The sequence below is a fragment of the Netta rufina genome (genome assembly GCF_964035555.1).
Source record: "Netta rufina genome assembly, chromosome: 23".
Classification (NCBI taxonomy): Eukaryota; Metazoa; Chordata; class Aves; order Anseriformes; family Anatidae; genus Netta; species Netta rufina.
The window spans coordinates 4,414,106-4,440,322 of NC_140147.1; the positions used below are offsets into that span (position 1 = coordinate 4,414,106).

Genomic DNA, 26,217 nt, shown 5'->3' on the forward strand with positions numbered 1-26,217 from the left:
AGAAGAGCTTTTTTAATGCAGAAGGCAGCTGGTTTATTAAAAACACCCCTGGAGGGGGGGGATTATTGTTTCCACAGCCCCCAAACCAAGGCTGGAAGCGCAAACCAACGTGGGAACACAGCCCCAGGGGGTGAGCTCCAGGCAAAGAACAGGGCCGCGGCTCCCCAGCTCCATCCCCATTTCGGGGGGTCCCGTCCCCATCAGCACCAGCAGCGCCCCTGGGGCTCGCCCCGTGCCAGGGGCCGGGGGCGGCTGGGGCTGGGGATGAGCCTGACGGCGCCGCAGTCATGGGGTGGGGCGAGGGCCCCGCAGCCCAGCGCCCGCAGGATGCCCCCGGCCAGCGTCTCGAAGGCCAGCTCCACGTTGCGGTTGCTGCGGGCCGAGGTCTCCACGAAGGCCATGCCCAGGGAGGCTGCCAGGTGCGTGGCCTCCTCGGCCGACACGGCTCGCTCGGCCACCAGGTCGCTTTTCTGGCCCACCAGGACGAAGGCGGCGGCGCGGTCGCCGGCGGCCTCGCGGTACCACTCGGGGACGCGCTCGAAGGACGCCCGGTTGGTGAGGTCGAAGACCAGCAGCACGCCCGCGGCGCTCCGGTAGAAGGACCTGGTGATGGACCTGGGCACGGCGGGGATGTGGGTGCTCAGCACCCCCTGTGCCTGCTCCGGGATGAATGGGGCCGGGGGGATATCCCCCAGCGCCCCGAAAGGCTCCCGGGGATGGGGTGGAGCAGGACCCTGATGAACCCAGCCCTTTCGCAGCCCGTTTGAGCCTCCTTGGCCATCCCAGGCTGATGCAATCAGGGAGGTGATCGCCTAACCCCAAGCCCAGTCCCCTTGGCTCTCCCCCGAGCCCAGCAGTGGCTTTGCTGCCAGCTCAGCAAGGAGCTGCCATGGCCCCAAAAAGCGTCCCCGTCACGGAGAGCCCTCGCTGCCCATCCCCGTCCACCCCGGGCCTTTCCCAACGGGGACTTTGCTCCCGCTGCAGCCTCCTCGAGCGAAACCCGAAGCAAAACACCGCAGACCCCAGGCACTGGGACAGGGACGTCCCTCTCGGAAGGGGCTGCTGGGGCAGGGAGGTCCCAGGATCCATCCCCAGGTACGTTTTTGGGGGATTTGTCTGATCGCACCGGGGTGCCCCAGCTTCCCAGGGTGGGGGCGAGCCAGCCGGGTCCCCGTCCCCGTCCCCACCTCACCTGAATCTCTCCTGGCCGGCCGTGTCCCACAGCTGCAGCTTGGCCCTGCCGGCGGGTGGCAGCGGGACGGTGCGGCTGTAGAAATCCACGCCAACAGTGGGGCAGGGCACGGCCCCCCCCGGCCCCTCGGCGTAGCAGCGCAGCAGCGACGACTTCCCCACGGCCGCGTCCCCCAGCACGATGACACGGAACTGGTAGTGGCCCCCTGCGTCGGGGACATGGGGGTCCGGGGGGGCACCCAGCGCTGTCCCTATGCCGGCAGCTGGGCTGGGGGAGAAGGGATCCATGGGGCTGGATGGATCCCGGCCCCAGGGGCTTTGCTGTGCTGGTGGGACCGGGGCCAGGTCTCCACCCTTGTCCCCACCCCACAGTGTTGTCCCTGGGGACAGGGACGGAGCCGTCCTGTCCTCACACCCACCCCCGGACAAACAAAGCAGAGGAGGAGGAGGAGGAGGAGGAGGGAGAGGCTGCCACGCTGTGAGCAGCCCCAGGGGCACAGCCCGGGGGGTGTTTGGTTGTTTGCTCCTTGCAGCTGTCCTTGTCACCTTCTGTCCTTGTCACCTGCCACTGAGCACAGAGAACAGCCCAGAGGTGGAGGAGGCTGCGGGCAGGAGCTGGGGCAGTGCCCCAGGGATGGGAGGAGGGGTTGGAGACTCTCTTGCACCCCCAGCACTCCCCCCCACCAGCTCGGGTCACTCCCATGCCACTCCCCCCACCAGGTCACTGCTGTCCTCCCGCTGGTGGCAGCTTACAGACAGGAACAGCTCTTTTCATCCCCAAATTGCTCTCCACAAAGCACCCAACTGTGGGCACAGCTTCAGCACCGCCTTTCAGTGGCACCTCTGTCTTAAAACAGGCAGCTCCCTCCCCTCTGGCACCCCAGCAGCTGGGGGAAAGGAAAGGGAAGCACCACTGGGCTGCTGCCCCAGCTCCCCTGGGCCTTCACCTTCTGCACCCAGAGGTGTTCTGAGGAGCCCCGAGCTGTGCTCCCCTGCACCACACCGGGCTCAGGACACTCAGCAGGCGTCACAAACCCCAGACACAAACACAGACACGGCAGGAACTTTGGGTGACTGCCTTTATTTAACCCCAGTATTCCACACAGTCTCAACTATTCACTTATTTTAAGTATTTCAAATATTCCCAATCCTCCCCCCAAAGCTCTTTTTCTGCGAAAACTCCCTGGAAGGGATCATTCTTCCACAGCGAGCACACAAACGGCAACTTCAGCAGCACCAGAACCTGCAAGGTTCCCACTGCCTGCGGTGCTCAGCGCTGGGTGCAGAGCAGCAGCTGCCCCAGCTGGGGGAGCTCACGGCTCACTGAAGAGCTGGGATCCCATCACACACAATTGCAGCTGCTTCGGGAGCAGGATGCTGAAGTCTGAGACACCGAAACCTCACTCGGCTCCAAAAAAAACTGGGGAGGGAAGAAAAAAGCCCAGTCAGAAAGAAGCTCAGCCTGACACTGCGCACAGGGGGTCAGCTCCTGCTGGAGCCTGGCCTCAGCCCCATATCCGCAGGACTCATCCAGCAGTCTCCCAACAAAGGCATCATCACTGACCAGGCCGAGCTCATCCCACAGGGACTCTGCCCTGAAGATATCGGGCCACCCAATTACGGGCTGCACTAATTAATTTGATCATTCCCACCTGCAGAGCCCCAGCAGGCTGCCACCTCCAGCACAGGCCGAGCTGCCCCCAGCAAGCACTGCTGAGATCCCCCTCAAAACCACCAAACATCTGATCGCTCACGAAGCCACTCACCCAATCCACTTCCCACTTTCTTCATGATTTCGGCTTTCACCAAACTGATTCCCTTCACGGAGAGGGGCTCACAAGCTCTCAGCCTCTTCCACTGAGGGAATAATTCCTGAAAGAGACAACGGAGCCACTGGTGGGCACCTGAAGCTGGTGGGCTGCTGGGCGCAGAGAATTAATGCTTCAATTCAAATCCAGCCCCAGTGAAACCAGCCCAGGAACCCTGATTGCATCTCTGGCCTCTACGCCAGACGCATTTCCCCGTTCTCCTGACTCCCACTCCCACCCCAGCCCCTGCCAGGGGAACACGCTGACACTGTCATCAAACTGGCCCCTCTCAGAGCTGGGCTGGACCAGCAAAAAGGCCAAGACCAGTTTGAATTTTCCTTTTCCTCCTTTTTTGACCACAAGACCGGTATCCAGATCTGATGGGAAAGGGATCTGGAGGGACAGGCTGCCGAGCTCTGACGAGGGCGCACGCTCTCACCTCGTGTCCATCCCGGCAGGCAGGGCATCAGCTGGGCGAGCTCGGGAACATCGAGGAGCCCTGAAACACATCACAACAACACATCACAACTGCTTCGTGAGTACACGCCGCTGACACAGCCAGCCCACGAACCCAAGCCCCTGTGAGGGAGAAGCCCCCTCAAAAATATCTGAAAATGTATAGGAAGGGCGAGTGACAGCAACAGGCAGAAGAGGCCCAGCAGTCAAAGACCTTCCCCTTGCTCTCGCATGTCGTTGGAGACCTGCAGCTATTTCAGAGCCACAACTCTTGGTTTAACATGCACAGGAGGTAAAAACCAACCTGTTTTGGCAAAACCTGACACAGTTGGAGAAAGAAGCAACAAACGCATCAAAAGCAAAGTCATCTACTGGCTTTGGATCAAATTCGATCCTCAGCTCTGCCACTAGGGCCAAGGGACGCTGGAGAAATCCTCCTTCTGCCCCTACTATACATGATTTTGGTAAGAGCAGGAAATAAGGGGAGTTCACAGATCTTAACGACTGCAGGGAATATTTTAACAAGCCCACCAGAGGGAAATCCTCCCCCGCAGGGCCTCATCAAAGGAACAAGCCCTGCAAGGGATTCAAGGATCCTCCTGCAGGGGACCTGTAGCACCTGGAACAGGAACCACCTTCAGAAATATCTGCGAGCAGAGGGCTGGGCAGTGCTGCTGCCCTGAGGACGGGAGGCAGCGAGGGCAGTGAGCCCCGCTGCCAGCAGTGGGGGCAGCCTGCAGGGCCTGGATCACGCCACTCACCTGCCTGGTGCTGCGGGGCCACCTCCCACGCTGCAGACCACAGCAATCTTGAACTCCAGGTAGATTCTTATGGAGAAAAAAATAAACATTTTAAAGCAGCAGAACAGCAGCAACACCCCCACCTCCCATTCCCCTCGCAGCAAGGCCCCTGGGGAGCCCCTCCGGGCCCCGCGCTCCCCCTCAGGCCGTGTATTTCCCCTTCAGGCCGTGTATTTTCCCCTCATGTTGCCGGGCAGCTACGGAAGCTCCAACTGCTCGGCGACCGTCGAGGAAAACGGGTGGCTCTGGGCTCCTTTTTGACTGCATCTGCCACGGCACCGAGGCAGAGGCAGCTTCGATAGGGCCGGGCAGGCTCCAGTCTTCCTCCCCCCTCCCCTCCGGGCCTGGTTTTTACCTCATCCAGGGGCAGGCCGGCGGCCATGTCACCCTGCATCCGCGCCGCCCGCCATCAGAGCGTCCCCAGCCGCCGCCGCCCGGTAGCCGAGCCCCCGAGGCAGCGATGCGGCGGGGCAGGACGGAGGAAAAGCGCCGGGAGCGGGCGGATGGCGGCGGATGGCGCCCAGGCCGCAGCCCTCAGCCTCCGCCGCCATCACAGGGAAAGGCCGAGGGCGGGCGGCCGCCGGTCTTTTATAGGGAGAGAGCGCGGGCGCTGATTGGCTGCTGCGGCAGGGCGCTGCGCTGCCGCTGCGCCTGCTGGGAGTTGTAGTCCGGGGACCCCCCCCCTCACCCGCCGCCATGCCAGGCCCTGCTGCTCCCCCAACCCAACGTGCCCCAAACCGCCAGCAGCCGGGGTGGGAGGGGGAAACCTCACCCCAGCGCTGCAGGACCTGCGTTTCCAAGCCCTGAACTTGCACAGGGGGCAAGCCGTGCTGTGCCACCCGCCTCCTGCACGACCCCCCAAGCTCCCTGGCACTGACACACAAATTTCTCTCTCCTCCGCCCCTGAGGCGTGTGCCAGGGGCTGCTCGTTGCAAGGTGCAGCAGCCGCTGCAGTTCTCCTGCTCCATGTTTCTGGAAGGCCAAGGGGCACACCCCACCCTCAGGGAATGGAAGAAAAGGTTCTTGGAAGCCAGAGCCTATCTATCTGCCAAGGCAATCCCTCTGTCACATTCCTGGCTCCCGATCTGTAATTAGTGGAAAGGGTTTAAAAGGAGAGCACCTACCCGCTGATTGGAAGGGACTGATGAAGTTTCTGCTGGTACGGATGCTGAAGGCACGGCCACCATGAAGAATCTGGTCGAAAAGCTGGATCTTAGAGCAAAAGCTTTCTGTCCTGCCCCTGAGCCCTAGAGAAAGGGCAAAAAAAAAAAAAAAAAAAAAAAAAAAAAGAAGACAGAGAACAATACTTAGGTTTTAACCTGTTCTGAGCAAAATCCACAGATCAGAAATTCACATCACCCTTTCAAACCAGTAACCCCTCACCACAGACATGCCAGATTACTGGCAAAATAAGCCTGTCACCCATTTAAAGCAGAGGTCTGGAAATGAGCCCCAAACCTTCCATGAGCAAGCTCTTCTAAAAACAGTTCTTGTCAAAGCTGCTGGGACAGGTCACAAGCAGGTGGCCCCAGACTCCACAGCCCCTGCAGCTGTTCTGCTAAGTCACAAGGCATTCCCTGGGGACCCAAATTCTTCCTGGGACAACAGCTCACGAAAACTGAAGCTAGAAACTTCCCGCTCAAATCCTGAGACAAATTGGGAGTTCATTGTAGGAAAAAAAAAAAAAAAAAAAAGAAGAAAAAGAAAGAAAAAGACAACATTGGTAAACATCAGGTGTTCAGGAAGTAAGTGGGGAAAATCCCCAAAGATCAATATGAAATCCAGACACTGCTCAGTAGACCTTAGCTCATCACAGTCTGAGCATGAAGACCGATGGAGGAACAAAGCAGAGCAGTGAAAATCCTGCTGCAGTGCTCGACTGTACGGTCACAAGGCCCTGATGGAACCTCCACTTGTGGTTTGGAGCCTTACATCAACCTGCAGGGGGAGAGCAGATGCTGGAAGAGGCTGCAGCTCCTTCACTGGACACGTGGGAGCAGAGTAAGCCGCAGGGAAGCTCTCTATAAAAAAGCAGGCACCCAGTACTGGTGCACTTGGCTTGCTGGTCCTGGGCACTGAGGGACAAGACAAGCCCTGGCCATGCAACAGCTCTCAATCTGCAGCATTTTAACAGCTTTATCTGCAGAAGAAGCATGAAATTGGCTGAGAGAAATGGAGCACGTACCAAGCAGTACGCTCAAAGCCCACCTTGCAACACTTACTGCACCTGTTAAAACCATCTGGGCTGGGAAATGACTGCTAAGAAAGAAAAGAGCAATAAAACTTGATGAAAAAAAAGGAGATACCTACTGAAGAGTTGTCCTGAACAACCAAAAAGGTAAAGAAAGCATTGTCAGTGCCCTTTTTTCTGAGCTAGTTTTATCAGCGTTCAAATGTAGCTATTGCATTTAAAACGTGCAGCCCATCCTGTCATAAAATTAATTTCTTGTCTAAGTAAATCCCAAGTTAAATCCAGAAACTGGAGTATCCAGTACGGTTTACAAGCGGCACTGGGAGATTGCTAGTCTGGAAGGTAAAAATTCCTCTCTGATCTCATTTAGCAGAAGCTGGGGATTAGCAAGGCAGTAATGAGGAAACCAACAGCACTTAAAGACCAGAGTACAACATCTCCCTTTCTCAAAAGGGATTTTGAAGGATCTGAAGGGCGCTCAGCACCTCTTGGCAGCGTGTGCGACATGAACCTGTCTCCTGAAACTGGCCCAAATAACAGGGATTTTCTTTAGGCAGGCACAGAGGAAACATCACTGCAGGTGCCTGCTCAGACCCTGTATCTTGCACACACTTGGTAACCAAGAGGTTTCACGCCCCTCGCCTTCACACCACTGGAAGCCGGTCAGAATTTCCCCCAGGCTGTCCCCGGTGCTGGCTTTTAATTAACCACACAGTAATGACAACAGGATACCCTGCAAGCCTGGCAGCTTATGGTTTGGCAATCGCCACTCGATGCCCGACAGGAGGAACACCCACCTCGCTGCAGCTCCACGGTTGGCTGAACTTTTTCCAGTCTCCATGACTCAAATTGTCATCCAAGAGCCCCTGCAATTTAAAGAATAATCTACACTGGATCATCACAGCTCAGCCACGTAATGCCATAAGGATGTTTAAGTAATTTCTGTGAGTAAATGCTGCACGCTGAAAGGCAGAATGCTTCGGAATCTAAATCACAGATTTTGATGCAATTTACAAGAATTACATAATCTCAGTGAGCTGTGCTATCACCTGCCTCGGATTTCTTGCCTTTAGCACATAAAGATAAAATGCAGAATTTACCTTACTACATGGAGTCCTCATCTTTCATCCTGCATTATACCAGATGGTAATTAGTCAGGGCTTTTCCTGTAGCCATCCACAAGAAATGAAATCCCACACTCTGTTTGACTTGGATTCCAAAACAAACCCTGCACATCCAGGTGACTGGCTGTTTTGCCGCTCCACATAAAAGTCTCCTCTGTGCTCCAGGTGCTGCAACAGTGGCCAGGAGCTGAAAGTGAACGTTAAGATGGGTAAGTGATACACGAAAAAAAAAAAAGTGCAGAGAGATTACCAGCTCAACAGAACATTGGCAGAGATTCACAAACAACCCCAAAAGGCTGGCAGGGATGATTTAAACCCCACACCTACAAAGTAACGCGAGGGAGGATGCTTTCTCATCTCACCAGCCTGGTGCTGCACCTCTCCCATCCGTAACACAGCAGGGAGAGGAAGCTGCCTCCCGTCTCACTCACCCCAATTCCCTGGGTGGGGAAGCAGTTCGATTTTACCCCTGTCTCTCCAGGGTAATTCCCAGCTTTGATAGACAGCTGTAAGAATTTGTTTTCCTCTCCTAATGCCCTGGGCTTTTCCTGCCCCCCTTCCCTGTTGCTGGGGGCTGCCTCTCCCTTCCTCAGCCAGCAGAGAGGGATCGGCCTCACGCATTAAGGGAGCGTGGCCCAAACACTCCCATCAACCTCCTTCCTAAAAAGAAATGCACGAGCTGTTTTAAGCCCTGTAGCACCCTTAAAGAGGCCTCAGTGGGTAATCTCTGTTGGCCTCTGTATTCCCAAATTGTTCTCCCCATAGGGGCCTGAGGGTCTGTATGTTGGAGCTATCCTGGAAGCTTGGGATGCCACTAATGATGGATCAGACCACTACCAACTTTCTGTGACAAAACCAGAAGACAGCAAAATGATTTTGCCCCAGGGTCACTGTCTGTGAGGGGTGCTACTCTGTGATAACCTGTCCCACTGTCCTTTACACAGTGCTGCTTCCCTTCGTCCTCCATCTCCTGCAATTATCGGCTCTGTGACAGCTGTCAGGCAGCAGCGTAGCTCACGGAGCTTAGATGGATGTGGCTTACCCATCCATTAGGGAGTATTAAACAGGACAGCAATGCTGGCCAGCCACAGAACAGCAACACAAAAAGTAATCGTGGCTTCAGGTCACCTCCTGCAGCGAGTGAGGAGGGCTGCTTTATAAAAGCGAAAGTTTGGGGGGCGATAGAGAACAGCAGGTCAAAAAGGGAACGAAGGGCACACAGAGTAGCACTCCTGTAGCACAGTAACAGAACGATCTAGAAAGCGTGTCACTGCAGAACACAAAAACCTCCTTTACATCACCTCCAGAACACCACTCTATTGAGGGGCATCGTTTTGTTCAGTGCTCAGCACCGCCGAGCAGCTCCATCCGAAGAAAAAAGCGCTCTGCTCTCTTCCACCTCTCTGCTGCCTTTCAAACACATTCATTTCCTTAAATTCAGAGTAACTCAAGGTTAGGACACTGTCTGCAGCCCACAGCAGTCAAAAACATAGCAGGAGGAAAAATTTCACAGCGGGTGAGAGCGCAGGGGTCCAGCACTTGGCACTCTTAGCACTTGTTCAGAAATTTGCTTAATCCAGAGTACGTTACCACCAGCCTCATATCCACGGTACGTTTACCATTGCAGTTGATAAAAAGACCACAGACTGACAAATATATCATAATTATGGACACAAACAAAGGCGTAGTAGAAGTAGGTTTTATGAAAGTATTTAAATTTTGTGGCAAATCTCTGCATCAACATGGGGAGGGAGGCAACTTAGTGCTTTGCAGTAGCAATTCCAGTTACCAAACTATTTCTCGGATAGACATTTATTACAGGTAGTTTATCTGTTCCTGTTTCTCAAAGAGTTTAAGGCACAAAAGCCTGAAAAGGGCTTATAACACATACATAAGTGCTATCATTTTCGCTGTCACCTCTAACGCAACATAATATTAGCTTAAATATATTGCTCGTCCATCCAGCTTATACAACATCCAGTAGAAAAATGCTTTCCAAGTTAGCAACAATTTGTTGCACAAAATATAGATTGCTCTGACCCGTTTTTGCTGCAAGATCTTCAGTTTCACCATATACACTCTGACAAGACAGTGGAAGACGCTGTGAAACCGTAACATCATCACGAGACCATCAAGGCCTGTCCACAATGAGAAAGGCATGATACACAGAGTAACATTTAAACAAGGTTGTTGGGAAAAGTGTTCTAAACTGCTCGACTGCTGAGGAATTATTTCCTCACAGATGGGTGGAGAGGCAAGCCAAACACGCTAGAGACCACCTGGTGGAAGGCATCGGTCTGTAGTAGAGTTATAAAACTCCTTCCTGTCTTTGCTTTCCAAAATGCTCTTCAGGCAGATTGCTTCAGAACACCACGCTATAAGCTCGCTAGCTCAAGATCACAGCTTAGATTAAGCAGAACACAAACTTTCATCGACACAGTTCTTTCCCATACTCAGTTTACAGCAACCTTACCCAGTCACTAGAAAGCTTCTGAGACATTTTAGCGGTATCTGACAGTGACTCTTTGAAAAATAAACACATTTATGGGAGTTGGATCAAGTGACTAAAGACAGTTAAATGGGCATCCAAACAGAAAGGGGGGCAGGAACCAAAATGCAGAGTGTAATTTTACTTAAAAGACCAACTTTTTTATTGTACGTTGGAGTGGAGTCTTTCCCCTGTGCCATCTGGTTGAAAGTTTATAAATTACAAGTATTAAGAGTTCACTTCAAGACAAAAGGAATAAAACTGCTGCAGTTCTAACTTCCACCACGAATCAAAGTTACCATGATGCTCCTACGACACTCATGTCGTACAGGCAACGCCACAGGCCTCCTGTACTTTGAGTAACAGACCTGGGTGCACAAAGGGCCACCCCTCACTACCGCAGGATCCAGGTGCAGCGTAACAGTCCGGAGCGCACTGGCGGGTTTGTCACACAGTCAGTGCCTCAGCAACGAGGCTATAACATGGCTGGAATCTCTGACGAGACAGTGTCCAAAGGCTGCCAATGACAGTCCATCAAGGCATCGTAGAGCTCTTCGCTCTGTTCCATAAACTGTTTATTTGCTTCGTGGACGTCCAACTGAGGCGTCGGGTCTGAAGGAAGAAAGACAGACAAACAGGTCACATGCTAAATGCGTTAGAAAAAAACCCACCCCATAAATATGGTAGTTTTATGAGAAAAATGTGGAGGGAGTCCCAAAACATTCCCATCACTCGCCCAGTCATGAGCCTGACTAGAACAGCCCTGGTAAACCTTTGTGCAATGGGATAAGAGCTAACAGGGTGCAGGTATGTCCCTCTTGCCAGTGGTGATTGCCCCCCTAGCAGAGTCAACAGAGAGAACGCATACCTGCACCTCGCAGCCCGGTGTAGCCACTTAAACTGCCCAAGAAGGCACCGGACTGCAAAGGGGAGCAGCGGAGGCGCAGGCACACGTTCCGGTCTGCTCCCTCCGCTACGGGGTCAGAGTGGATGGCTGGGGACGGGAGCGTCCTACGCTGCTGCAACAAGAGTCACCAGAGCTCGTCTGCCAAAGCCTCGAACATCTCAAAGCATTTCACAGTTAGTAACCACAGAAGTGCCAGTGAATTAAGCCATGAACACGTCCCCTGTTTTACAGCTGGAAGAAATGTCTGTAAAGCATTTCGGGGCAGGAGAGCGACCCAGTGGGTACCATTCTGCTGCTGCCAACGTGTACTTAACATTTTGCAAAAATTGACTCATTGCATTACCCAACCCCCCTGTAGGATTTAAAGCTCACCTACCCCCACCCCCAATCTAAAGGCTCAGTTATCAAACTGTTCCAATCACTTAGGTCAGTACGCAAGTACCAGAGTGCAAAGAAACTAGCTAAGTGAATGGAAAAACTACAAAGCACATCTGGAATAAAATGCTTGTAAACATGTTTGGGTTTAGCTATATCATGTTGCAACACATCACAGGGAAACACAATTAAGAAAAGAGCGATGCACTGGCAAAACATTATTTCAGCTTCCTACAAATTTCAACATATTAGTACATAGGAAATTTAATCAACGAGCCAAAGACACCCCAGAGATATTCTAATTACGCACTGGCGTATTAGTTTCAGCAGAAAGGAAAGCTCTCGTGTAATGCCTTTAAAAGCCAGCGAGGGCTTTCTCATTGACACCATTACTTATAGCCACAGATCATATACAGGGTCTAGCTGCTTTCTACTTCCACTGTTTTTCATTTTCTTTTGTTTTTAAGAGAACAGTAAGATACACTACATCGTGCATACTCCATTCAAGACAGAAATTTGGAATTACTAGTACAAAATAAGTATTTCTTGAGTGAATAAATGAAAACAGCTCATATGTACATGTATATTTAATACCACAATATATTTTAGTGGTTCATTTCAACTAATGACTGCTAAAACAAATATTTTACCAGTATGCTAACTGATATTATTTGTTTTTAAAACAATAAGCACGGTTTAAGTAGCCTGGACTCTAAATAACAAGAATCTATATACAATATAATCTTGTATATTGTAGAAGACCAATATCTGTATTTTCAGGGCAAAGGAGATGTGAACATTACACCACAACTGGTCTCAATGCCAGTGAAGTCAATTTGTTTCAGCCCTGACAAGGTCTAGACTAAGAACAGCAACTGTAAAATAAGGTTTCAAGCCAGGTGACAGGGACCAGAAAATTTTCTCAAACCTCAAATTTACTCAAAGACAAAGGTATATTATACATTGAATTTAGGGGCCAATTTGAGAAAGACTCTCCATCTGCAACCAGTGCGAAGGAAATACACAACTTCAATAAAGAACTGAAGAAACATACCTTCCAATGCATCCTCGCCAACTTCTTCATATGACTGCAAAGACAAAAAAAAGCCCTTAGGACAGCAGATACTATTTTTATTTCAAACAAACATCACCTGTTGATTACTACTGTCATACGCTGACTTTTATAACTGACTGATTACAACACAGTTCTTCACGCACAAGCCCTCCGATCCACTCCCGGGGGAGATCACACACTGAGCTTCTAACAGAGGCAGCAGTTCTTGAAATTCCTGTGGTGCAGTGGGTGGCTGTCTTCATCTGTTTTATCCTCTAAACCAAGGCCTATGAAGGATCCCAGTAGTCAGTCTCAGCACTGGCTGTCCAATTGCCCATATAAAGGAAAACCTTCTACCATGACAACTGTATTTAGAGCCCCCTTATACCCCACAGACCTTTTTACCCACCCAGTCCTAGCAACAACCCCTACACATGACAACAGTGCAGGCCAGGGTCTGCTGAACAGTTCTGCTTCCTCATCAAGTAGCTGTATTAAAACAGAAGAGCTTGAAGATAACGTGCCTACTAGAGTTTAGAAAGCTGTTTTGTGCTGATGGATCACTGCAGAGGGAGCGCTCTGCCCTGTCCTACCTGCATTGTGCTCTGCGTGTAGCCGTACTGGGGGTAGCTGTAGCTGTAACTGCCCGTGTTCTGGTCGTAGCCCCACTGGGCGTAGTAGTTGTGATATTGTTGGTAATACTGGTTATAATTATAGCTGTACATCTGATTGTACTCCATTGGTTTCACACGATTACTTGAAAAAAACAAAGCAGGAATAAGTTACAAATAATGCAGAGCAACTATGAAAAAGCAGAAGTGAAATAGCTTAAGGTACAGAGGGTTTATTCTAGCATGCAAATTTCATTCTTTACAATACGTTCACTATTTATTGTGGTAATTTTTATCATTTGCATAAATGTGCAGAAAGAAAGAAGTGGTTTATACTTAACCCCCTTTCCTGTATTCATATTCATTAATAAAATAAACACTGCTTTCATTCTTTATGAGTAATTTAGTATCACCTCCTGGCTTTGGGAAGGGAAGAGTTTGGGACTACAGGTCTCAGCTTAGAATATCCTGAGCCATGATCCAGATTCTTGGGTCCCTTTTTCTTTCTGACAAATGAGAGGTACTACTCTGCAGCCTCCTGAAACGAGATACTGAGTCTTACTTTACATGAAGAGCTAAAGACTTAGAGTCTTGCAAAAGAACTGGGGTTTCTTTTGGTGAGAATGGTCCAAAATCTCTCCCTTCTGTCACTGTCACAAAGCCTAAGCAACAACGGGTTGTCCCCATTCTCACTGAATTGGATGGTCTTCAATGCAAATAGTTTAAAGAGCTCATAAGTAAAAAGGACTACAAGTAATTAAAATGTATCTGTTTAATAGCCTGTCAGCTAACTAAAATTCTCTTTCCTTGGCATAAAGAGGAAGCAGTCCCAAGAAATTGGGAATCCCACCTAATTATCAGGATTTGAAATAATGAGATGACAAATGTAGCTTGCAAATGAGAATGTCACACGCAAAGCTTTATCTAATGATGAAATCAGTGAGAAGTAGGAAGAGGGAAACATCAGTCTTCTTACCACAGTACATTCCCTTTTCCCTTCCTTATCCCCCCAAGACTTCTGAGGTCACTGAAAATCTAAATATTATTCAAATAGGGAGCAATTACTATTATGTGTATTACCCTAGTGCTACGAGCCCCAAGTCAGACCAGGATCTCATTGTATCAGGTTCTGAACAAACACAGAAAAAAAAGTTAATCCCTGCCCCAAAAATCAGTAGACATTGTAATAGAATCAGCAAGGTAATTGAGCTTTGCTATCCAGAAGTCAATAAGCAGATTTAGATTATTTCAATGCAAAGGAACATATACTTCAAAAATAAACACATTTAAGTACAGTGTGTGTATGTGTGTGCATTTAATAATGTATATAATTAAAAATAGTGTAAAATGTCTAGTCTTGATCTAACGTTATAATTTTTTGATTCCTCTGCATTCTGACACTCCAGCTAGTCTACTATATTTGTGTGTATTCCTTCACTTTGTGATGGAAACATCCAGGATGTGCACCCAAATCACCAAAAATTATTAAAAAATGCACGTGTTTTCATAAGATACTGCTCTTAAATCTGACATCTGTCTGCTCTTATACTCACGCTTTTGGTATAGCCACACTCAAGCGTACAGGTTTAGAGCCCAACCCCACGGCTCCTTGACACTCTGTCAGCGCTCTTTTCTGTTCCAGTTCATCCGTGAATTTCACAAACCCGTAACCTCTGCAGAGATACGGAATAATTTGTATCAAGCAAAAGCAAAAAAAAAAAAAAAGCCATGCTGCTTGTTTTTTTAACATTTACAGTGAAATCTAAATTGGTTTTGAAAAACACAGCAAATAAAACGCTTGCGCTAGGGCTTTTAGGAGAGATTAAATGATTCCCTGTTCCAGTTGTTTTGCGTTGTTTGCAGAATGTTTGACACATGTCTGAGCTTCGGGAGCACTTTCAAGAGCTTCAGAAAAGTAAACTAAACCTTGTGCCAGTGGATTCTGGGGAACTTGAAGTGAGCTGACACGAGAAGTGTTGAAATGCATGAACAGACAGCAGCAAAGCCTCAAATCTATATTGGGAGGATACCGATAATCTGAACGGTTGCAAGTCAGCACAGGATTGACAAGACATTGGCATCATCGCCATACCTAAAACTGCCCCACTAGGAAAGAAAACTTTGCCTTTCCATAGGATTGAGCAGGATGCACTTTCTAATCAAGTCCTTTTTCCAACACAAAGCTATTCAAACAGGCTTTCTGTCATTCCCAACAACCACACGATCCTGTCAGCGTTCTCAACAGTGGACTCAAAAACAAGCTCCTAACATCAAGTTGCTAAAACCTGCTGACAGCACAACTTGAGCAGGGTAACGTGCAGCCAGCATGCCCTCACCTCTGCAGCGATGCTCCCCTGCAGCACTAACAGCAGGGTGTACGTTAGCCAGCGAAGAGACATCAATTGCCCCCAGCCCCAAAAGTCCTTTGCGTGGGATTTGATGCTGTAGTGAGTCAGAAGCAACGCAACAGCATCCAAGGGGCAGTGCCAGGATCCCAGGATGGGATGGGCCGCCTCACGCAGCAGAAAGATCAAAGACTTAGGTGTGGGAGGGAAAGAGGAATCCATCTAGGTGAAGGAAAGAGGTTGGGAGGGAAAGGGCTTGTCTACCCCGGGAAAAGAACGAGCCGTAAGCGAGGGTGTAAATTTACAGCGTATTATCTATTCTGTGGGAACAATGAAATGCAAAATAACACACACAATAATTCTGAAAGTGGCATCACCTAACATTCATAGTACGGCCACACTGGAAGCTATTACAGAGCAGTCAGTGCTCCAGAAAATGCAACGAGCTACACAGACAAGTCCAAATACATATTTACATATACGTATGTGTGTGTGTGTATGTATGCTCCCCATATAGAAGCCCAAATCAAAGCTCAGACTTGTCTATATACAAACTAGATAATTAAGCAAGAGCAAAACTCTCCATGGGTACCCATTCTGTTTAAAATTGGTTATCTTAGTTTAACTTGCCCTCTGTGAAAGCGCTGTGGTGAATTAAACCAGTGTAAATGACATTTAGGTGTTCACACACATCAGTGTGTTCGTTTCTAAGCTGCTACAAAGACTCCTGTAGCCTTTCAGATAGGACCAGGACTGTTGAAGTGAAGCCATGAATATTGCCAGTTCCAAACTAGAGCTGGATGGAGAGTTAGATGTAGTGCACTGTTGGCTGGGTGCAGCAAGGCAGAGAGCCATCCTTCCAACATTTTGGGATTTTTTTTTTTTCCGTATCAGTGGCTAAACCAGATTTTGTAAAGAAAGAAAGAAAGAAAGAAACAAACAACAAACCACAAATCCCCTGCCAAAAATAACCCCAACAATGAGTCATTTCTATGAGGTCAGGACCTCCCTGGCAGACATTCTGTCCTGTCCCAGCAGATAAGAGGAGACCCCCAGCCTGCACCCATGGCATGAAGCAAGGAACAGGCAGAGTACTGCAGCACCAGGCTCCAAGGTCCTCTCCTGCCTGTGCTGGAGGTGCTGGGAGGAGCCTTCCTGAGCCTGGAAGGGCCTGGGCTTCACCAGGCACGTCCGCAAACCCCAAGATCCTCTCTCGCACCACACCAGCACCTGCCTCAGCTTTGAGTAACTGCACAAGTCACAACAAAGCCCTGGCAGCAACAGCCCAGGGGAGCCTGCTGTGCTCTTCCCAGCAATACGTAAACCCCCGTCCCTTCCCCAGCTACCACAGGTCACCTTTCCTTAAGGTCTGCACCTAGGAACTGTTCCCAAAGCCACCTAATAGCCCAACATCCGTCACCGACCACCTATTTTGCACCATGTACAGCAAAACAGGAGCTGGAGGAGGCACCTGGGCACAGCTGGTCTCAGGTGAGGTGGCAGTAACAGCACAGAGAGTGACAGAGCAGCTCTGCAAGAGGTTCGGGTTGGACGTCAGGGAGAACTTCATTACTAGAGAGCTGTTGCAGCACTGGAACAGGCTGCCTGGGCAAGTTGTATTATCTCATCCTGGGAGATTTTCCAGGCTGCACAATTCATGGCTGACCTGATCTTGTGTTGGCAGCAGCCCTGCTCAGAGTGGGAAGTTGGACAAGACACCTCCAGACATTCCTTCAGAGCAATGTATTGAAGAGTGAGAAACCCTTACGTGAGACAGAGGGAGATCTACGGCCACAACACAGAGGCATTGTATCAGAACACTGTGTGTCACTGAAGCCATGTTCTGTTCTGAAAAATAAGGATGCTGCCTAACTGGTGGACCAACTGAGTGATCTCTCTTCTAAGAAAAGAGTTTCATTTTCTGCTATTTAGAAAATGTTTGGTTAAGATTAAGAAAACCAGGGTTTTGACATCTGTTTTTGATGAGACATTTCCAGTGAAGACGAACAATACAGCTACTAACTACATGACAATGAATCATAGTTTTGTTCGCCCTACCCCATGTGAAACAAAAAACTGTAAAGCTTCCATAAGAATGGAACTCAACAGCCGAAAGGCTGCAAAAGCAAAATTCTACCTGAAAGTCCAGGAACCAGTGTCTATAGATCACTTAGACATTTTTTAGCATTTTCAGAAGTGCAGTAACATACTGCCAACACACAAGGAGCCCAACGACAGAAGAGTGACAATATGCCACAGTGACCTACCAAAACCCAAACACTGCAGAGTGAAAATCCAAGAACACTGTATTTTTAGCAGGTATGGGATCTACTAAAATCTAAACTTATATAACTAATATTTTTCCCTTGCTGCATTACATCTTTCCTATTGCTGCATGTGAAGCGAAAGAAAAGAATGAATAAAACATAACTTACTTGGATACTCCTGCCTGGTCCAAAACAACTTTTCCACCTCTACACGATGGATAAACTTTAACAAAAAATTCATATAACATGCCATCATCCACATCAGGAGTCAGATCTCCCACGAAAAGGGAATATTCTGGACTAAAGAAATCAAAAGAAAACTTCTTCAGCACAAATACACACACACAACGCGCTGAGCGACAGCTAACATTGAGCCTACGAATTTGACTTCAGAGAGAAGTGATATTAAAGGACATCTACTTGATATTGCTTTGTATTTAAAGGTAATTCCATCTTTTAGTTCTCAGAGGATACTAAACTGGGCACCATATAGGAATTTCTAACACAGCAAGGAAACATTATTGTATTGTTTATAAATCTGCTATTTCCTACATACTGATCTTAACTTATAATATATAAATTAGATACTTTGATGTTAAAAAGTTTTAATATTTAAAAAGACACTCCTGACAAACCAGCTGAGCCACAAAAAAAGAAAAGCATAAAACTGACAGGTGGTCTAAGTTAACCTCTCTCTGCTAAAGGCTCACGGAGCAAGTTGCTGGGGCCAGAAAGGTTGTGCTATCCATCTGTAACACACTACTACTTCCAGAGCAAATAGAACCACAAGAATTGGTTACCAGCTGTAAATCTCATTCCTTGCCCCATCTGTCATGCCTTGATTCTAATCTCAAGTTGTTATTTTTTTTAAAGATTCATAAATAATCATCTAAAATAAAAATATAATTGCAGAGATATGACTAACACTGCCCTTGGAAATTGCAGGACTGTGTTGTTTTCACCCTAGTACACACCTGCCTGAACATCTCCTCGTGTTATTATTAATTCAACTGTGTAAGCGTTTCTGGGCAGGCATTATGAAAGGTATTCACACCACCCAACTTCAGAAGCCTAATTTAGCCCATTCACCTCCTTACACACCTTTCACTGTCAAGGGAGAAAGATGGGCTCCTCCAGAGGGCAATTCCGAGCGCCTCTCCCTCTCTGCTGACTGCGGTGGTACTCTAGCCAGTTAAGCCAGGTGGTGCGAAACCACTGCATCTATGCCCAGGTGCCAAACACATTCATGGCATTATACGGTGCCAGCGTGCTGCAGCATCACGAATATTTATAGTGTGTCCCAAGACGGTTTAATGTAACCCACATTTTTAATTGTGGGATTTACTTATCTGGCACTGCTCGACAAAATGGTGCAAGATTTGGTTCTATGCATCCCGTGAATTCTCTCCTGTCCAAATCTGCTAGCTGTGCATCTTGTCCAGCAGTGATGAACTTGTGGGTTTACATATTTTGAATACTCTTTGCAAGGTAATTGATAAGGAGACATTAAACAGGCAAAACTAATATTTGAATATTGAGTGTTTACCTGTTATCGGGCTGTTTTCCATACGTTGCATAATTCAATTTAAATCGCTTTGCCTGAAACAAGGCAAAAATGAATCCATACATTCAAATGTTTCCATGTGAATCCAAACAATTAGGAAAAAATACAAGAAGCTAACTTTGTATACTTTAAAAAATGTAATACTGACAGATGTTCGGCGCTGTCAGGCCAGTCAGTTAAGGTAGCAAGAACAACATTTTTGTTTTACTTCAGTACAGCTATAATAATGAAAATCACCAAACAACCTGCACCAAGAGGCTTGGGCTGTCTTTACTTCAACAGTTTATAAAGCTAGTGAAAGATGGGTGGACCTTACATAGCATCAGATTTTTATTTCTTTACGGAAGGAAGGAAAACTGAGGTACTAACAGCAAATATTAAATGACTTCTTATTTTAAGGTCTTAAACTGAAATGATAGCACATGTAGTTGGACATTTGTGAATTACAAGAATACTGACAGGGCAGAATCTGCCACACTGGAAAATGGAATTAATCCCTGATTCTAGAAGCATGCCTACATATTCTGCTCTGGATGATGCACTCATTTATTTGGGGGGAAAAAAAGGGGGAGGGGGTCATCTGAAAGACTTACCTCTTGTTTGATAGTGGAGGCCTCCCTAAACTTTGCACTTAATCTTTTTTTTTTAAAAAAACAAACATTCCCCAGGAGCCTAGATTTGTGTCACTGGCACATCTGGATCTCATAGCCCCCATCCTGTCAGGTTTCAACCCACCTCACATTTAAATTTGACCAAGATCTAAGGAGCTGAAGATCTTCTACCTCAAAATCCTGCGGGTCTCAGTCCCAGAGGCACTCTTACGTGATGCTCAGCACACAGTGACCCAAGCAGGCTCACTGCAGAGTGCAATGGTAACTGCTATTTTCTTCCAAAACATGTCTGACAGAGGAAGAAGCAAAGGGTTGCACTCCTTTACAAGAATACTGGTTTCATAACTCACCCGGGCAGTGGAAGACCTAAGCTGGATTCCCTTGTCAGTATGAGGGGCTTCAAAACCATTTTTCTATCTCCCAACAGGCTTCCAAAGCAGACATCCCTCTGTACTACACAGTGGCATAGCATCAAAGAATTCAATTTGGTCAAAGAAAGCAAGCCTACTGTGAGTCCATAACCTAGAGATCAGAACGTTTGTTTAGTACAGTGGAGAGCCTAGAGTGCTCCTGTGCCTTGCACGATGCATTCCCTCAAAGATAGCGTAAATAATTCTTGGGAAATAGAGCAAAGACTTAACTCTAGGCTATAATCATGTTCCTTGCATGCTTGCATTCACTGGTGCACAGTGGTACACAACTCTTTCTGTGGACCATTTACAAGCTTAGTTTCTTAACATAAAATTGAGATTCCATTCTAAAACACTTTGATCTTTTTCTTTGGATCTAGTTCTTCACTGCAATACTTTGGGTTTAAAATCAATGAAAAAACTGAGAGTATTTCCACTCTCACAGGAACTGGGGACACTAATTCTGTAAGAGAAAGACAATAAGAGCACCACAACTCTCTGTTAGTCCTTTGGCAGATTCAGGATTTAAAAATAAATAAAAGAGTGAGCCACATTTAGTTCTCTGCAAACAAGAGAAAAAGTATCTAAACGCAAGAGACGAGCTGGACAGCTGCCTGCTGAGGGCACTGGTTTAGGCTGCCTACACTGGGGCTCTGTCTGACATCCATAATTCCCTCCATGCATTATGGAAATCATCCCTCCAAACAACACTACATTTTGAATTAAACTCTGGATAAACGCCAGCATTTCCAAAACCAAACTTCAATCATCATCTTCTCACAGGAGCTGTTCTCGTTCTCTCTCTGGTGGCTACGGAAGGCATCTAGGAAGATTACCTTCCCTTAGTCAGGGCCTCTGACTTGCAATATATGGGTTATTAAACGGGACAGGAGAGGACCTCCAAGCCTCTTACCTACCCCTTTTGACAGGGGATGTCATCCTCTTAGGAAGGCTGATGAAATAGTTCAAGGAACACCACCTGAACTTCTCAGTTTCCAACTCGGTGCATTAACTACTCTGAAACAGACGTCCATTTACCTTAACATATCACCCTGTCATAGAGGCGATTCTAGAGCTGCTTTATGAACCAGTCATCCCAGCTACTGCAGCCAAATTCTGTGGGTACAACGGACAGCTGTGTCAGCCATCCCATTTTAATATTCTACACATTCAAGCCAACACCCTAAAATTAGCCTCTATGACTATTCCTCCTCTTCTTCCTAACGACCTAGCTTTTAGGTACCTGAGACATGTGGTATGTGTTGCAATTATAAAATGGACTAGCTCTTTCTCCACCGTAAATGGGTTTGAATAACTTTTCTTTGCTAAGGGCCAAGAATAATGCAAGGCTTGAAAGTCGCTTTTCTCTTGCAAATCAGTGTTACGCAAAACTCAGTGTAAACTTGCAAGTTCAGCTTGTGCATACATCACAACGTACAAACTATAGGAAATGCATATGGAACTACAAATGGAGACAGAAGGACTGTGGTACGTATACTCAACCTATTTTTTCCTTGATCTTCTCTGGTTTCTCATCAGTCCAACTTTGGTAACAGTAGAAAGGCTCAGAAATAGAAAAACACACCACAACATTTCTATACCTGGATATTATCCAGACATTCAAACAAAAATTAACATTTTTTTCAATAATTATCTGAGTAAGAACATAACAGCTTTATGTTCATTAACTTAAGTGTAAAGAAAAGAACAATCCCACTTTGCTAACTAGTTGTATGTAATCATTATTCAAAATACAGTTTCTACCTCTATTTCTTCACAATTTGCTTTTCTACTGGCTGATTTGATTTACTTACCGGTGTAGCGCCAGGAAGCGGTTTTCCATTGATTTTGTGTAAACACTTCTCTGCAGTAGCTAGATCTGCAAATTCTACAAAGCAATAGCCTGCTGGAATTCTGAACACAGACACAGGAGAGGAGAGAAAAGGATTTCAGATTTAAAACATTTGAGGAGGACTACTATATTTTCAGATAACTGCTAGGAAATTTGCTATAGCAGCGATATATGGGACAATTTCCTTTTCAAAGTATAAACGTTAGCTACCAAGCAGAACCTAGCACAGTAATCTTGGATCTTCACTGAAGTGATAGCCCCTACTTACCAGTAAGTCAGGTCAACATAAGGACACAGAAAATACTTTTGCTCAGTTATTCCGCTTCCTCCTTTCACAGACTATAACTTTTCCAACCCAAATTAAACCAACCATCAACGAAATTACAGCATTTACAAAAACACAAGACTACGTTATCCTGCGTACAGTCACCCATTCTAAACGAACTCAAAAGGTCTTCACGTGGCTCTTTCTAAGTCAGACTTCCCACCTCTGCTAGCATCATGTAGCTGCACTAGTGCAATGATTAACAGACTCGTCACTGAAGTCTTCATTCAGCCCAGAACACGTAATTCCCCGATGGACTGTATGCCATACGTGGGCCATTCTGAAGGAGTGCTGAAGCACTGCAGGATGGTTCACTGATGGGGAGGTCGAAGAGCCAGCAACTTCCTCCCCATTGCTATCATCAATACCCTCATATTGTTGGCAGCAATGGTGAAAAGCTGAAAGGGAAAATCACTCTCGTACGGACAGGACCACAGCGATGCCACGTAAAGGGCAAACAGTTCAATCCAAATGTAGAGATGCAGTGGCAGAACGAATTGAGAACAAGCAGAAAGAGTTACCCTGTCAACCTGTTTCGAATGATTTTTACACTCAGTACAAGCTCTCCCATGGTGGCAAAGGCTCTTGAAACAAAGTTTTCATCCATATACGGCTCCAGCTACAAAAGCAAAAAAATAAGTTAGATCAGGGCAACTACAAAAAGGAGAATATATGTGTCAATGTCACCCTAAGCAGTTAAAACATTATTGAGAAGTATTTTACCCTTACACTTCAAAAAGAAGACTCATTTAAGAGGGTCGATGCCACTCAAAACCAGCAGGCATGCATGAACCAGGCTCAACAGTCTGCAAAGTGGAACCCAAGAGACAGCATGAATTTCAGAGAACAGGGAGCTTTCACAGAAGGACAAAAGCCACTCAGAGACATACAGCAACAAACTGAGCGTTCACTACACAGGAGCAGGGGGGTAAGGAGATGGCGAGCTCCTTCTCTCTATGCAAACGGAGGTTGGGCCAGCACTGACAGTACACAGCTGCGGCACAGCCCAGGGTGCTGTGACGAACGGGTGGCGTGTGTCAGGTAACACAGCCCCCATCGAGCTCGGGTCGGGGTTTGCAGAGCCGTGCCAACCTCACGCAACCACGGAGCTCCCTGGGGCAGCACTGGGAGTCCTCTAGTCGCAGCCCGCAGCAGGTCTGTGGGTGCAGTGATTGTGTTGTGGGGTGTACGCGGGAAAGCAGCACGGTGTGTAAGAGGGACGTGATGTGGCTGCGGTCCTGTGTGAATGATGCCATGTGTGAGTGCGGGTGTCTGCATGGTGTAAGTGGCTGAAAAGCACGAAATGGCACTGCAAGTTGGACTGAATCCACAATGAAGGTCCTGGGACACGTTTAGTGGGTGAGATTGCTGGGAGGGTGAGGGTTGGACCAGATGACCTCGAAGGTCTTTTCCAACCTTAATGATTCTGGGGTTCTAAAAGGACGCCTCCGTGTAACGCAAAGTGGCACGGGAAAGAAGAGAACAGAAATGAGGATTGTGTGTGATGCCCATGGGACAGGCAGCACCGTGTGGGACAAGCAACAGGGGTACGGTGGCTGTGTTTGTGAGTGAAAAGAGGGATTGTGCATGCATGGAGTTCATTCTGGCATCACGGGGGTGGGGTGGAAGAGGTGAAGAGGTGTGGGGAAAATACAAATAGCTCCGTGTGAGTACAAATACCTATGGCCTTGTGGTGACAGCCCTGCAGCATGCCTGTGTGCCTGTCAGGTACCGGGTGTTTCCTACACTCGTGTGCATGAGGAAACGTGCAGACTTGTGTGGTCTCTGTGTGCACCTGACAACAGGCGGCCGTGCTGCCTTGCACGTGCAAAAGTTGGCAGATCCCCTGCTGAGGAGCGAGTGTGAAACACCAATGGCTTTTCCACGTGCAAGTCACCGGAGGTAGCCCTGCTCTGTAGGGACGGGCTGTGCGGGTGTCCCTGTGGTGCGTGTGTGTCCATGAAAGGCAGACTCGTAGAGGCAACAGGTGATGGCTGCTGGGGTCTGCACGTTCATGTTCCAGAGAGTTTGTGAGAGGGGTGGCTGAAGGAGATGCTGTGGAGAGGCTGGAGGTGTCCCTTTGTGTGTAGCATGAATACGAGTGCAGAGCTGTGAGTGTGTCGGTGCTGTGAGCGTGTCCCCTGAAGCTTGTGAGCACACAGGTGCCTAGCAGCAAGTCAGCCACAGGCTTGTGAGTGCGTGAGCGCCTGCGAGACCGCAAACACGACAGCGTGAGTGCATGGAGGGACCTGACACCAGCGCGAGGGACACTGGTGCAAGTGTCACGAGCGTGGCTGCGCCCACAGCTGTGGGGCACACGAGGGTCCCTGCGGGGGTGTGCGCCTGCCCACGAGCCTGGCTGTGTGTGAGGTGCCTCCGTGTGTGCGTGTCAGCCGGCGTGTGTGTGTGTGGCTGCCTTGGAAGCTTGTGTGTGTCAGTCAGGGTGAGTGTCGGTGTGTGTGCCTGTGTGAGGCTGTCATTGTGAGGGTGTCACAGGGGGTGTCAGGGTGGGTGTCAGGGAGCATGAGGGTGTCACTGTGCATGTCAGTCAGTGCGAGTGTGCGGGACTCTGTGTGTGTCAGTCAGTCAGTCTGTCAGCGTGAGCTTGCGGGACTGTGTGTCTGTCAGTCCGTCAGCACGAGGGTGCGGGACTGCGTGTGTCCGTCCGTCCGTCTGTCTGTCAGTGCGAGCAAGCGTGCGGGACTGTGCCTGTCAGTCAGTCAGTGCGAGCATGTGGGACCGCGTGTATGTCCGTCCGTCTGTCAGTCAGTCTGTGTGTCAGTCAGTCAGTCTGTCTGTCAGTCAGTCAGTCAGTCTGTCAGTCAGTCTGTCTGTCTGTCTGTCAGTGCCAGCATGCGGGACTGCCTGTGTCCGTCAGTCCGTCAGTGTCAGTCAGTCAGTGCGGGGCTGTGTCAGTCAGTGCCAGCGTGCGGGACTGCTGTGTGTCCGTCAGTCTGTCCGCCCGTCAGTGCTCCCCAGCCCCCGGCAGTGCCCGCAGCCCCGGCTCCCTCCTCCTCCTCCTCCTCCTCTCCCCCCGCCGCACAAAGCCCCGCGCGGGTCCCGGCCGGACACTCACGTCCCCCATCCAGAGGCTGGCGGCCATGCTGCTCCCGCAGGCCCCGGGGCGGGCTCGGCGGGGCCGCGGCTTCGCCCTCCCGGCTCGGCCCCGCCGCTCGCCGTGCCCGCGGCCCTGCTCCGCCGCCGCGCTGCCCCCGCCGCCGCCTCCTCCGCGGCGCCCGGCGGGCGGAGAGAGCGGCGCCCCCGCCGCCACGGGCGGCCCCGGCCCGCGGCAGCGGCCCCTGGCGGCAGGAGGAGCGACGGAGGGAGGGCGGGGGGCGCAAGATGGAGGCGGGCGGCACCGGGGGAGGGAGGGAGGCAGCGGGGAGGGAGCGGGGATACGGGGAGGGAGCGGGGGGCCGGGGGAGGGATCCGGGGACCAGGGGAGGGATCGGGGGTCTGGGGGAGGGATCGGCTCCAGGGGGAGGGGTTGGGGTCGCCGGGAGGTGGGTTGAGGACACCGGGAGGTGGTTTTGGGGCTCCAGGGGTAGGGTTTGAGGGTCTGGGAGGTGGGTTGAGGACACCAGGAGGTGGTTTTGGGGCTCCAGGGACAGGGTTGGGGCTCTAGAGGGAGGTTTGGGGACACTGGGAGGTGGTTTTGGGATGCCGGGAGGAGGGCTTGAGGCTCCAGGAGGTGGGTTGAGGACACCAGGAGGTGGTTTTGGGGTTCCAGGGGCAGGGTTGGGGCTCTGGAAGGAGGTTTTGGGGGTGCCAAGAGGAGGATGGGGATACCAGGAGGTGGTTTTGGGGCACCCTGAGGAGAGTTTGAGGCTCCAGGAGG

At 49.3% G+C, this 26,217-nt stretch overlaps 2 protein-coding genes across 4 annotated transcripts; both read right to left on the reverse strand.

Annotated features, from left to right (window-relative positions):
- Nucleotides 1-200: 200 nt before the first annotated feature.
- Nucleotides 201-4,637, reverse strand: LOC311218109 (ras-related protein Rab-42-like; the record flags this gene model as incomplete). Its single annotated transcript, XM_084300596.1, has 4 exons — nucleotides 201-615; nucleotides 1,193-1,571; nucleotides 2,958-3,063; nucleotides 4,611-4,637. The coding sequence occupies 4 exons, from the start codon at nucleotides 4,635-4,637 to the stop codon at nucleotides 201-203; spliced, it is 927 nt and encodes a 308-aa protein (XP_084156722.1).
- On the reverse strand, nucleotides 2,254-25,623 carry TRNAU1AP (tRNA selenocysteine 1 associated protein 1). Of its 3 annotated transcripts, XM_084300866.1 has the most exons (17): nucleotides 25,456-25,586; nucleotides 23,109-23,185; nucleotides 22,901-22,998; nucleotides 22,017-22,116; nucleotides 19,164-19,216; nucleotides 17,786-17,917; nucleotides 14,559-14,678; nucleotides 12,988-13,150; nucleotides 12,395-12,428; nucleotides 8,872-10,670; nucleotides 7,547-7,757; nucleotides 7,244-7,312; nucleotides 5,380-5,502; nucleotides 4,217-4,282; nucleotides 3,439-3,498; nucleotides 2,958-3,063; nucleotides 2,254-2,611 (listed from the first exon to the last, which is right to left on the reverse strand). In XM_084300866.1, exons 3-10 carry the CDS (start codon nucleotides 22,984-22,986, stop codon nucleotides 10,534-10,536), a joined length of 825 nt encoding a protein of 274 aa, XP_084156992.1. In that variant the 5' UTR covers nucleotides 22,987-22,998; nucleotides 23,109-23,185; nucleotides 25,456-25,586; the 3' UTR covers nucleotides 2,254-2,611; nucleotides 2,958-3,063; nucleotides 3,439-3,498; nucleotides 4,217-4,282; nucleotides 5,380-5,502; nucleotides 7,244-7,312; nucleotides 7,547-7,757; nucleotides 8,872-10,533. The 3 variants fall into 3 exon arrangements, with proteins under 3 accessions (XP_084156992.1, XP_084156991.1, XP_084156993.1); XM_084300865.1 differs by lacking the exon at nucleotides 23,109-23,185 and having other exon boundaries at nucleotides 25,456-25,623; XM_084300867.1 differs by lacking the exons at nucleotides 2,254-2,611; nucleotides 2,958-3,063; nucleotides 3,439-3,498; ... (4 more) ...; nucleotides 8,872-10,670; nucleotides 23,109-23,185 and adding an exon at nucleotides 11,006-11,077 and having other exon boundaries at nucleotides 25,456-25,623.
- Between the last annotated feature and the right edge of the window lie 594 nt (nucleotides 25,624-26,217).

Coding starts and splice junctions, on each gene's coding strand:
- TRNAU1AP (XM_084300865.1), bottom strand. CDS start 25,482: ATGGCCGCCAGCCTCTGGATGGGGGAC. Junction 19,217..22,016: donor CGCTTCCTGGCGCTACACCG/GTAAGTAAATCA, acceptor GCCTTGTTTCAG/GCAAAGCGATTTAAATTGAA. Junction 13,151..14,558: donor AGTGTGGCTATACCAAAAGC/GTGAGTATAAGA, acceptor GTTTTTTTCAAG/TAATCGTGTGAAACCAATGG.